A 12,925-nucleotide genomic window follows, 5' to 3' on the forward strand; every position below is an offset into this window, starting at 1 on the left:
ATTCTGAAAAAGGGGTTTTGAGAAGCAGCAGAGCCTATATTTGAGAGCTTCTTGGGGGTAATTTTAAAAAGGATGCTTTCAGACTAGCGTGTGTCCTGAAGAAAGCACCCAAGGTACTTAAATCATGTCTCTGAGGGGTGGCTGAAAAAGTTGGTCATTTTTATCAGAGAGGAGAGGAAACACAGGCAGATGAGTTGCAGGTTTCAAGTACCTAAGGAACTTTTGTGGAAAAAGGACCTCATCTGCTGTGGGACTCCTACAGGCAGACCTAGGACCAGTGGTGCAAGTTAAGGAGGATGAATGCTGACTGTGAGTTAGAATCTGACCATTTGAACTGCCTCAGAGAGAGTGAGACCCCCGTCTCTGGAGGAATTTAAGTGGATGCTCTTTGACTTCTTGGCAGAGCAGTTGGTTATGGGAGGGGACCCAATGTCCAGCTTAGACAGTCATCCTATGACTTTTAAGTCCTCAGGTTTGGAGAGTCAGGTTTGGCATTTGATAGGAACTGATACGTCTCTTTTGTCTTATTGGTTTCCATGGTAGAGCCTATAAGAATTTTTAAACTGTTTCCAAAGTATCTTCCCAGAAGCTGTTTCTGAATTGTGCATCTTTTCTCTTGCAGGAGAAAATGCAGAAGTTTCCATGGACGTTTCCCTGGCTTACCGAGATGATATGTTTGCTGAGTGGACTGAAATGGCCCATGAGAGAGTGCCCCGGAAACTCAAATGTACCTTCACCTCCCCCAAGGTAGGGTACCTTGAAGTCTCAGTTGATGGGGTTTTTCATTTGGTTTCCAGGTATGTGGGAACATTTGCTCAGACACATTTCTTGTTCCTAAGCATGCATGACCCACAAAGGTTAGTAGTCACTGTCCTTTGTCCTAGAAGAGGGCAATGTAGCTATTTCATGTCCCTACAAAGGAGGGAAGAACAGAAGAAGGAATGTCTGTTTGAAGTGATTTAGCTATTTCTCTGAAATACCTCCATAAAAATAAATTCTTGGTTCTTTGGATATTAACAAAAAGTGTTTGAAGATCATTGCTAAGTTAATTTTAGGTGTACAAATCTGTTCATATTGGTTCAATGCATGTGTCTGCTTCTCTGTTTCATTGGCATCTCTGTTGCCAAAGTCAGTGTGCAGGTGTGAAGACTAACAATACCAGGGAGCAAACACCACAGACAAAAAGAGGACCTGAGGGAGAAATCTAGTTTCCTTTGAGACCTCTCAGTTCTCTTACATACTTTTAGGACTCTCCCTTCTTTGGTTCTTCCAGGAAGACTCATTTAACCGCCAAGGGGAGGAAAGCCACTATCCTTCATTGAGAGTAGGGAGACACTTTCTCTTGGGCAAAGACCTTAGATTCTCCAGGAATTAAAATACAGACATGGACTCAGTGACCGTCAGAGGATAGTGGGATTTGTCTGTATAAGGACCAAATCAGAATGAGTGAGGGGCCCTTTTCCAGTGCCACATGCTGCCCTCACACATGCCTCTCCAAGGTTCTGTCCGCCTCCCACCTCACCACCCCCTTCCCCCCTTGAAAGTTTCTGTGAAGTTGAAATGGAGCCGTAGTTACTGTTACTCATGGTTACTCACATTCCTCAAGAGTGTTGACAAGGAGCATCACCAGCTAGGTGATCTCTGATGTCCCTTCACAGACATAAATAGTCTTGTTTTCTTTGCATGAAATGCATAAGAGGCCAAACTGCACTGAAGCACATTCCTGATTATGTCATTTGTCACTTGACATCTTCAGGTCAGTTGCTCCTGAAGGATTTGGGCTACTTTGTAGTACTCGCTCTTTTGACTGATTTAGTTCCTCTCTTCTCCTAACAGTGGCCTTTCGTAACTTCACTTTTGCCTATAACTGGAAAATTGGGGTTCCCTGTGGAATGGTAAGAATGGCAGGTTGAAGCCTCTGAGTACCATGCCCCTGCCCTGTCCAGCCTGCCCCAAAGAGGAGGAAGATGGGGCCGGGCAGGTTCATGAACATTAGTTAAAGGCCTGGATCTGGAGCAAAACATACTTGGCTTCACTTCCAGGCTGTTTCACTTACTGACTGCATGACCTCAGGCAAGCTTGCTTCATCTGTCCAAGCTTCAGTTTCTCCTTTGCAAAATGGGATAATAATACCTGCCCTGGGAATTTTTATAAGGACAAGATGAGATAATGAACCTTATCACTTAAAATCAAGTCTGGGACACGTTTCACCAGTCGGACCAACAGGACAAAAGGCATAAATTAAAACTCTCATGGGCAAACATGCACCCTGCACATGAGCATCTTTTGGGGCACCTGGTGTTTGTTAATTCTCCCTCCCCAGGTTCCCTATACAAGAGCTATGGAAAGTGTGGTCTAAGGACTAACAGCGTTAGCATCATCTGGTAGCTTGTAGGAAATGCAGATTCCCAGGGCACACTCCAAACCTATTAATCAAAATCTCAGCATGTAGGACCAAGGAATCTGTGTTTTAACAGGATTTCAATTCCTTCTCTTAAGCTTGATAAAGTTTGAAAGTCACTTCAGTAGACCCTTTGCTGAATGGTCACATATACGGTTCCCCCCACCCAAAAGCCATCTGGAATTGTTTTGGGTAGGCCTTTGGGGGCAATCTATAGGTAAAAATGAATGGTCAAGAGAAATTGGAGGTAGCAGGAGAGAGCTATGTAATATTTCTAGACCTTTGTATGCAATGGAGGAAATTAATTAAAAGTTGACCTCATCATTCAGAGGTAAGACTGGTTGGCTGTCTAAGCGAAAGGATATAAAGCTCTTGGATATGGAATTTCAACCTCAGAAAAGGGAAAAGTCATTTCTCACCTTATGTATACACTTAGAGGGCACTGAGAAGCAGAGTCAGAGGGAGGCCGTTAAGAAGACTGCAACTGCTTCTTAATGACAGTTGCTTAATTATCTTTAGGATGTGTTGATCCCTTTCAAGCAAGATATTAAACCTTGAAAAGTGTGAAGGAAATGAATCATCAAATCTATGCTTTTTGATTGCAGTGAAATTTAGACTTGAGTTTGAAGATTAAATGAGAAATTGCTTTAAAGCTTTTTAGTCCCTGGTGGATTGTGAAGTTAAAAAAAAAAAGTCAAGTTGCCACCTGCTGTAATTTGTCCTAATTAGCCAGGCTTATGCTGGATTTGGGGCAGGCTTATGCTTATGGGGGAAAGGAAAAGGAGGGAGGAAGAGAGAGAAGGAAATCTTTCTTCCTAAATGCCCTAAATACTGGCAGAGGCAGAACCTCAGTGAATACGGAAAAGTCCCCAGCAGGATACAGTGAATTTGTCTCTGAGACAGGTAGGCCAGGCCAGAATCCCAGGACACTGTGTGTCTCTCTCATTTGTTGGACTTAGGTAAATATGTCTCATGTGGTGGTGTTACCTTCTCTGTAGGGACAGGGAAGTGGAGGACACACAGAGACCCATGACGGGGCATTAGAAGGAACCCCAGAGATCATATAATTAAACCTTCTTGCTTTACTTGGGAAGAAAGTGAGACCAAATGAGGTGGATGACCTTCCCCAGGTACCCAGCAAGAGGTGAGGTCAGGACTAGAATTTCAGCCTCCTGGCTTGAAGTTCAGTTCCCTCCTTATCACAGCACAATGCCTGCCTTCAGGCATGTCTGAGGCAAGACAACATTCCTTTCTTCCTGCTGCACTCACGAGTCCTCCTCCGCATCAAAGCTGGAGGCTGGACTTGGGAGACCCACGTCCTCAACCCAATTCTGCCATGACTTTTGGACCTTGGGTGAGCCACATAATCAAGTCAGTGGCATTAGGCTAAATAAGTTTTGTTTCCTTCAAACCCTCAATTTCTATAAATAAGACCCTGACTGGAAACACATCAGAAAACCCACCTCTTGCTGTTACCATAGCAGGTAATCAGCCTCCTGAGTGCAGCTTCATCTGAGGCTGAATTAGAGCCTGTACTGTATTTTCAGTAGTTCTGCAGAGGCCTAATAATAGCCTTGATTTGTAAGTATAAGAGAAAGGAGCAGAGGGGAGAGGAAGACAGATCTATACAGGAAGACTCATCCAACCTGCAGCTGAGGTTTGGAAAAGAAGGATCCTTTCTACAGAAGAATTTTTAAAATCTTACATGCTGTGTCTAATCAACTGGTAGTTCTGATAAGAGCTCCTTAGACCTTAGAGGATGAAAAATTATCATGATTGATTAGTGATGTCTGCCATGAATGGGAAAGGGAAAAATGGAAGTGCACAAGCCAGACATTTGCCCGCTCTGCCTCTACTTATGTCTTGTGTGTCTTCCATTCCTGTACAAAGATCTGTTTATTGTACTCTAAGCTCTGACTGTCCAGTAAAGAGCCCCCCTCCCCACCCCCCATCCCGTGCCCCAAGATCACAGAAGAAACAGACTCCTTGGCATCTTCCTTTTGATTTCTCCACTGGACTTTTTACTCTGAAGATTTACAAAAAATTTTGGAGGCCCTGAGAATTCAGGCTTAGGAACACCAAATCAGTCCCCCATCACTTCATCAGGAGGTAACAAGCAAACATTGAAGCTGACATATGAGCCCAGCAGTGAAGGCAAGACGCTCATCTGCTTTATCAGGGAAGAGTCCTCAATTGCTGAAGCTCCTGCCTATATGTGTCCATACTTACCCGCTTCCCCCACCCCTCAGCTGGGACACATAGCCATGTGTCCTGCGAAGGAAGGGCAGAATTTAGTTTTCAAAAGCAAGTTGTAGTACTTGCCAATCTCCCACTGCCGTGTGCTGGCTTATACCTCTTAAATTGCTTGGCAGGAAGTCCAAGAGGCTTTTCTAGAAACTGGGCTAAATTTTTGTTTATTTAATTTCTGCTCCCTCTGCCATCTTGTCTCTTGGGCAGTTAGAAAGCTTTCAAGGCAGAGAATTGCGAGTGCTCATCTCTAGCAAGCTAATCTCATCGTTTCCTTTCATCCGTCTGTGTCTTCTCCAAATTCCAAGGGCTCCTTGGGTAGCTTCTTTTTTTTTTTGGTCAAATCAATAAAAAGTAGATATTTTCAGCTTCTTGTAGCTTCTCCTGCAGGCCAAAACCATGTAAATAAGTAGTCATCATCCAAGAAAGTGATGAATATTAGCAAGGGCTTCCTCCTGAACATTTGAGTTGACTGTTCCACAGAGCCTTATAGGTCTCTGACGGTACGCTGCAAATAAAATTGTAGCCCTGGTAGACCAGGTTAGTCTGACGTGAGGCTCTAATGAGGACTAAAGAGCTGAGAAAGGTGTTGAAATAGAAGAAATTTCTGCTTGTTACCTAAAATTTCTGGTTCTGTCTCAAATGTGGCTGGGTTTTATTATTATCTTTTTATAAATTTATTTCTTTCTTTTTGGCTGTGTTGGGTCTTCATTGCTGTGCGCAGGCTTTCTCTAGTTGCAGCGAGTGGGGGCTACTCTTCGTTGTGGTGTGCGTGCTTCTCACTGCGGTGGCTTCTCTTGTTGCGGAGCACAGGCTCTAGGCATGCGGGCTTCAGTAGTTGTGGCTCGTGGGTTCAGAAGTTGTGGCTCATGGGCTCTAGAGCGCAGGCTCAGTAGTTGTGGCTCATGGGCTTAGGTGCTCTGTGGCGTGTGGGATCTTCCTGGACCAGGGCTTGAACCCATGTACCCTGCATTGGCAGGCGGATTCTTAACCACTGTACCACCAGGGAAGTCCCTGGGTTTTATTTTGGGGGAGGGGGCAGCTTGTAGATGCCATGCCTCCAGTGTACCCTATTATCTGTACCTCTGAGGTATACCTTTAAGCATTAGCTTTTTAGAATTGGTGATAGAGGCAAAGGCAAGACAACTCAGACATAGGCTATTGGAAATAGTGACCATGCCTCAAACCCTCCACTCTTCTTCCAGACCGCAGAACATGAGGGCCGTTACTATGAATGTGACGTCCTTCCTTTCATGGAAATTGGGTCTGTGGCTCATAAGTATTACCTTCTAAACATCCGGCTGCCTGTGAATGAGAAGAAGAAAATCAACGTTGGGATTGGAGAGATTAAGGATATCCGGCTGGTGGTAAGTGAATCTGATTGATCCAGGCAGCCTGTCACATCAGAGCACTGGCTAAGAGCACTGGTTGTGAGCATGTGTATTAGAAAGACGCTCCATCTCACTCTTGAATTCTCCATGTCTCAACTATTTCATTAAGAAATAAGAAGAATAACAAACCCATGGAAATGGAAAGTAATGAAATTATTGTGTCCATTTAAGATTTTATTATGATGATCATGATTATATAGTGAATAACACCAAGATAAAAGTAATTTTTTTTTTACATGTTTCACCTTGCAAGCACAATTGTTAAAGGGAGCAGTCGTGATTTAGGTTCTTTCCATTTTATCTCTTTAGTAGGGGAAAAAATAGAATGTGCAGCATGACTTTTTATATCTAATTTAGGTTTTTTTACATCTAAAAAACAAATACATATTTACTCTAGAAAATTAGAAGCACAAATAAGCACAGAGTAGAACATAAACGTTATCTGTAACATCCTGCCATCTAGAGAAATAACCACTTTGAGGTTATGCTGTATCTCCTCAATTTTTTTCTCTGTGTATATACGTATATAATCCTTCCCTTAAAAAAAATAGGCCATCATACTCAACTGACTCTTTCGTTCCTTGCCTTTTTTTTTTTTTTTTTTTTTTTGTGGTACGTGGGCCTCTCACTGTTGTGGCCTCTCCTGTTGAGGAGCACAGGCTCCGGACGCGCAGGCTCAGCGGCCATGGCCCACGGGCCTAGCCGCCCTGTGGCACGTGGGATCTTCCTGGACTGGGGCACGAACCCGCATCCCCTGCATCAGTAGGCAGACTCTCAACCACTGCGCCACCAGGGAAGCCCTCGCTCCTTGCTTTTTAAAATTAATTGTATGTATCTTTCCTTGGAAGAAATTTTGAGAATATTTAAAATGTCTTAATTTGGGATTATTCTACATGAAACCCAGAACTTCAGTGTTTCTGTGTCTTCATTAGCAAATACTAAAAGCACTTTGATACAGTGGTTTTCAAGAGTTTCTTCACTGTGAAATATGGTGGCTGGTGCTTACGTATATACCAACTTTCATGGGCATACTATGTCAGTAGGCACCCACAAAATCTTTTTCATTTCTTGAAGAGAGAATGTGTTTTTATGCAACTCCTGTGGCAGTGACATCCATTCCACCCCTTTCTCTCCACTAAAGGAAGGATATTGTAACACAAGTAAGGTATAATGAAATTTTATGGGAATAACCTGAAAGCCTCTCTAACAAATTAAAAAAAAAGTTGTTATCATTAACAATACTGTATTAATAGAAACAAATCACATTACAACTGTATTCCTACTGCTGGCACTCAATATTTGTCTAATGAGTGTATTAACTAGACACCCACATATTACTGAACGCCCACGTATTATTAAAAATATGATGGAAAATATTTGTGTTGAGATCTGGGATTGATTTACCAATGAATGGCAAGGGTATGTGTAAAGTTACATATGTATTCAAGATGTTGATAATATAATACATTTCTCTGAGTTCATAAAGAGTTTGTGACCAAAAAAAAATTAATGGCATACTGTGAATACAGTATAAATATACTTTGTAGTACTGCTTAGCATTCCACAGTACGGATTTACCTTAACACGTTTTACCAATGCCAACATTTTGGGCATCTAAGATAGCTCCAATTTTTCAATGAAAACCTTACAGACAAATCTTTGATCATGTTCTTAATCATTCCCTTAGGATAGAGTGAGTCTATCTTTATGCCTTTTGATTTATATTTCTACAATGCCTGAGGAGGGGCCCAGGGGGGTAGTATGAGGACAGTACATGCTGTGAATGTTAGCACTCTTGATCTTGAAAGTTCAGCAAAAAAGATCTCCATTTACCTCTCCCCAGAATGCATCTGCTGGTAGAAAATAACACTAAGATATATTGACCTTCAAAATTATGATTGGTCTCTATCTAGGGAATTCACCAAAATGGAGGCTTCACCAAGGTGTGGTTTGCCATGAAGACCTTCCTTACACCCAGCATCTTCATCATTATGGTGTGGTATTGGAGGAGGATCACCATGATGTCTCGACCCCCAGTGCTTCTGGAAAAGTAAGAGCTGATTTTGGAGCACCCTTAAGGAACACTGGCATCCTGTGCTTTGCCTGCCATGGACCTGGTTTTGCTGGGGGCCTACTTCAGGTGGTCAGTGTGTTATCAATACTTGGGCTGGTGATTTGACCACAAATCAGCCTGGACTCCTTTTTCTCCTTCAGCTCTCATGTGCAAATTATTATTAAATCCTAGGGGTTCTACTGCTTTCATATTTCCAGCTCTCTGTTGTATCTTTGCTCTTCATTCCCATGTTCTGCATCAGATACTTGTCTCTATTACAGTGGACGAACTGCCTTGCTGCTAACTGATCTCAGCCCCTCTCACTGCCAGAAGGACGATGTTTCTGTAGACATAGCCCCTTTCTCTCCCACATTATTGACTTTTTCCTTTCTGCTGGATTATTCCCATTAATACATAGACACACTCTGCCTTCTCCCATTCTTTGTCAAAACTCTTTGTACTTGCCCCTGAAGCCACCACACCAATTTTCTGCTCCTTTTTACAGCAAAACTCCTCAAAAATCTTGTCTATATATCTTCTCCTCCTGCTTTTTCTTGAGCTCCTTCAACCCCTTATTAAAATTGCTCAACAGAATCACCAGTGACCTCCACATTCCAAATCCAATGTTCATTTCTCAGTCCTCGCTTTTCTTGACTTGTCATTAGCATTTGGCATAACTGATCACTCCCTTTTTCTTCATAGAGCCTCCTCCACATTCTCATTGTTCTTCTCCTTTGCTGACCACTCAGTCTTCATGGCTGTTTCCAACGATTTTTTCTGACCTCTTAAACTTTGGAACCAGGGCTCGATCATTGGACGTCTTCTTTTTCTTAGCTACGCTGCTTTCCCTGGGTGATCTAATCTAGTCTTATGGTCTTAAAAAATCATCTACACTCTGATGAATCTACATTTACATGGTCAACCTCAGCTTCTCCCAAATCTAGACCCAAATATTCTACCTGTTTACTTAACATCTTCACTTACACAGAAATGTAACACATACGAAGAACACTTGTTTTCCTCTCACTTCAAACTTGCTCCTCTTTGGGGCCTCCTGGTCTTAGGAATTGGCAACTCTATCCTTTCAGCTGCTCAGAAGCAGCTGAGCAGACATGTAGGAGGCATCCTTTACTTCTCTTTTTTCACACGCCTCTTCCAACACACCAGGAAATCTCACCATTTCCATTCCTACCACCCTAATCTAACTCACCATGATTTCTCACCTGGATTATGGGAAATAGCCTCTTATTTGCTATAAGATGCTCCTCTTGTTTCCATCATTTTCCTTCCTGAAATCTATTCATACAGCAGCCAGACTGTTCCCTTTTAAGTAGAAATTGGATGACGTCACTGCTCTGTTCAAAGCTCTCTATTGGCTTTTCATTTCCTTTGCTCTGGCCTATAAACCCTCGATGATCCCGGCTCTTCACCACCTCTAAATTTTATCTCCTATTCTGTGCACCACCTACCATCCACCTTGATGGTTCTCAGACATGCCCAGCATGCACCCACCTTAGAGCCTTTGCACTTGCTATTCTCTTCATCTGAAGTGCTCTTTCCCAGGTATCATTGTGGCTCAATGCCTCATTTCCTTCAGGACCTGATATAATTTCTGTCTTAAAGGCTTTTTCCCATCTACCTTATTTAAATTGCACCCGACCTCTCTCCATTCTCCTACCTTGCTTTATTATACTTCTTCATAATACTCATTCTCTATTTATTTATTATCATTCCTCCCATACCCCTCCACTCAACCCATCTGAATACAAGCACCACTAGAGCAGAATTCTTGCCTACTTTGTTTACTACTATATCCCCAGCATTTAGAATAGTGACTGGAACATAGTAGGAGCTCGATAAATATAAATTTGTCGAATGAATGAATGGAATGATGTCACTCCATTGCTTAACCTTCTTATTGCATCCTCAGTCCTTTCAAGGTAATTTTCAAATTCTCTAATGAGGTATGCAAGTTTCTTTACCAGCTCAGCCTTTTTTATTTCTCTGGTATCATGTCCTGTCATTTCCTGATATGTGCCACATACAGATCCCCAAATGCTTCAGGCTGTTCCAGACTTCCATGCCTCCCTCCAGGCTCTTCCCTCTGCTTGGAATGCCCTTCCACCTCCCTAGTCTTGACTCACAACTCAGTTCAATTTCTGTCTCTATCAAAGTGAGAAGTCCTGGTAGCAGCCTGTGCACACTTCTGTCACATTACTTATCACACTTTGTCTGGCTCAGCCACTGAGTATACCTCCTTGAAGGAAAGAACTGGTCCTATTCATTTAGGTATGTATGTTCCTAACAAAATGCCTGGTACATGATTTGTGCTTAATAAACATATCATGGGTATGAATGAAAGTGTGAATAAGTCAGTAACAAAATGAATGATATTTTTTTTTATTATTTTTATTATTATTATTTTTTTTTGCGGTACGCGGGCCTCTCACTGTTGTGGCCTCTCCCGTTGCGGAGCACAGGCTCCGGACGCGCAGGCTCAGCGGCCATGGCTCACGGGTCCAGCCGCTCCGCGGCATGTGGGATCTTCCCGGACCAGGGCACGAACCCGTGTCCCCTGCATCAGCAGGCGGACTCTCAACCACTGCGCCACCAGGGAAGCCCAATGAATGATATTTTGATAGAGAAGTGGAAATAATAGGAGAAAAGCAAAATAAAAATGAAACAAGCAGCTAAAATAATTTGTATTTCATATTGTTTGGAGTCATGCATTATTGAAACAAATATGCTTGTATACTTTATAGTTGCTGAGGATATCATAATAATGAGTGTTCTTAATGATCAGGTTAATGATAACCTGAATAGGTAAGAGCAGATAATTATATTCAGTGAGGTCTGTTTAAGAAGGCAAGGGAGGGTGAAAACACTATAGGAAGCGCTTGATCTGAGGTGGCACCAAGATAAAGTTCAGAGCATTCAGGAGGTTAGGTTCAGTTACTGTGTAGAAAGATTAATGTAACACTCCTTCATTCTGCAGTGGTGCCAATGAAAGAAGACATTTAGCATCTCCGTGTAAAAACTCATTATGAGAGCAAAGAAACTGATCATATGGCTTCAGTCCCAATATGTAACATCTCAGTTCCCAAAACTGGGTTTTGATTTTTAAATCAAAAATGTTTTGCCTCCCAGATGAATAAAGTAGTTTTCCTGATATTGTCTCACCATCAGAGTCATCTTTGCCCTTGGGATTTCCATGACTTTTATCAATATCCCAGTGGAATGGTTTTCCATTGGGTTTGACTGGACCTGGATGCTATTGTTTGGCGATATCCGACAGGGCATCTTCTATGCAATGCTTCTCTCCTTCTGGATCATCTTCTGTGGTGAGCACATGATGGTAAGAGCACCCTGGGGAAGAGGCAGTGGGTGAGGCCGAATAAACGAGTGGTTACAGGAGTAGTGAGCTCAAGAGCCCTGGAGTCAGACTCGTGGCTCAGGTTCCTGCATTACCACTTATCAACTAGCTGGCAAGTGACTTGATCACTCTGAATCTCAGGTTCCTCAACTATAAAATGGGTTTTAAAGGCTAATGTATAGGTTTTTCGTGAGGTTTAAATGAGGTAATGGGGATAAGTATTTAGCAGAAAGTAAATGCACAAACATTAATGATTATCACTCTTTCTTGTCCTTTGGCTTCAGCTCTGCTTGTCCCTAGGACCAAGGTAACTGCCAGAGAATGTGGGCCGGGCTCTTTCCAGCTGGCAATCTGTCCAGGTGGCCTAGTAACCCCTATTACCCTGAAATACTGACCTCCCTGTTCTCAGTTTGCACAGACACCAAATCGTATTTCAAGAGGGATTGAAGATACCATGGATAAAAATAAGAATGGTGCAGTCATCACGTTGTGGCTAGGAGGATAGGCCAGCTGGAGCTTGGTCCTTGTGTCAGGCACATGGGCCTCATAGTAGAACGGACTGTTTTCAAATTCCATTATGGTTTGATCATTGCTTCTGAAGCCTTGCAGCCCTTCCACAAGAGCAGTGAGAGGAGAGAGAGGCTTTTCCTTACAGCTGGGGTGGGCATGAGGGGTCCTTCAGACCTCGGCAGCAGGGATGGGAGTTGAGGGGACTCAGGTGCCAGCAGCAGGACAGCCAGTCTGGGTGGATTGCCTAGCCTGGCTGCTACGACATGTCTTTTACCTTTCCCTGTTTTCTCACTTTACATTCCTTCATTTTCTGTCTCTTAACATCTTTGTATATCTATCAAGAGGAATCATTCTTCTTTTTAATGAAGATAGACTTTATTTCTATTTTCCTAACCATAAGAGACCTCTTACACTTGACGTATTTTAATGCATTTAAGTCTTTATTTTGTCCTCTGGGAACTACCCCACCTGAAAAAACACAAGTGATAAGTCGCATAGGAATTTAATTTTGAATGAGTTATTTTGTGGATCACAGAACTTCCACTATCTAAGGTATGTAGCGGAGCAAAATTTGCCATTCAAAACCAGAATATCTCCTTGGCGTGTGAATTATTTCTAGCTGAAACAATCAAGGTTCAAAAGACTCAGGAAGAAACTTGCACCTTCCCCCTAACTGTCTAAAAGAATTTCAGTAAAGGCCCTGTTGCCTGAATAGAGCTATCACCAGAGACATCTGCAAGAATATGGGCTGGGTGTGGTGGGGAAAACTCTAGGCAGGGCCTCAAAAATCAGTTTACTCCAGCTCATCGCGTCTGCAGGGCCCAGCAAACATTTATTTACCAAACATTTGCTTTTCCTTCTCCATGTGAATTGCCTTCCTCCCCTTTGAAGTCCCAAACCACTACCCCCAACAGCCTCTTTTTTTTTTTTTTTTTTTGCGGTACACGGGC

At 42.7% G+C, this 12,925-nt stretch overlaps 1 protein-coding gene across 5 annotated transcripts in view; it reads left to right on the plus strand.

Annotated features, from left to right (window-relative positions):
* WLS (Wnt ligand secretion mediator) overlaps positions 1–12,925 on the plus strand; it is a 108,546-nt gene that overhangs the window by 66,281 nt on the left and 29,340 nt on the right. For all 5 annotated transcript variants that reach the window (XM_028489270.2, XM_007118735.3, XM_007118734.4 and 2 more), the window contains 4 exons: positions 623–747; positions 5,854–6,015; positions 7,953–8,089; positions 11,279–11,447. In XM_028489270.2, the coding sequence (XP_028345071.1) occupies positions 623–747; positions 5,854–6,015; positions 7,953–8,089; positions 11,279–11,447 (593 nt within the window). The remainder of the gene's footprint in view (positions 1–622; positions 748–5,853; positions 6,016–7,952; positions 8,090–11,278; positions 11,448–12,925) is intronic.

Source organism: Physeter macrocephalus, chromosome 4 (assembly GCF_002837175.3).
Source record: "Physeter macrocephalus isolate SW-GA chromosome 4, ASM283717v5, whole genome shotgun sequence".
NCBI classification, from domain to species: Eukaryota; Metazoa; Chordata; class Mammalia; order Artiodactyla; family Physeteridae; genus Physeter; species Physeter macrocephalus.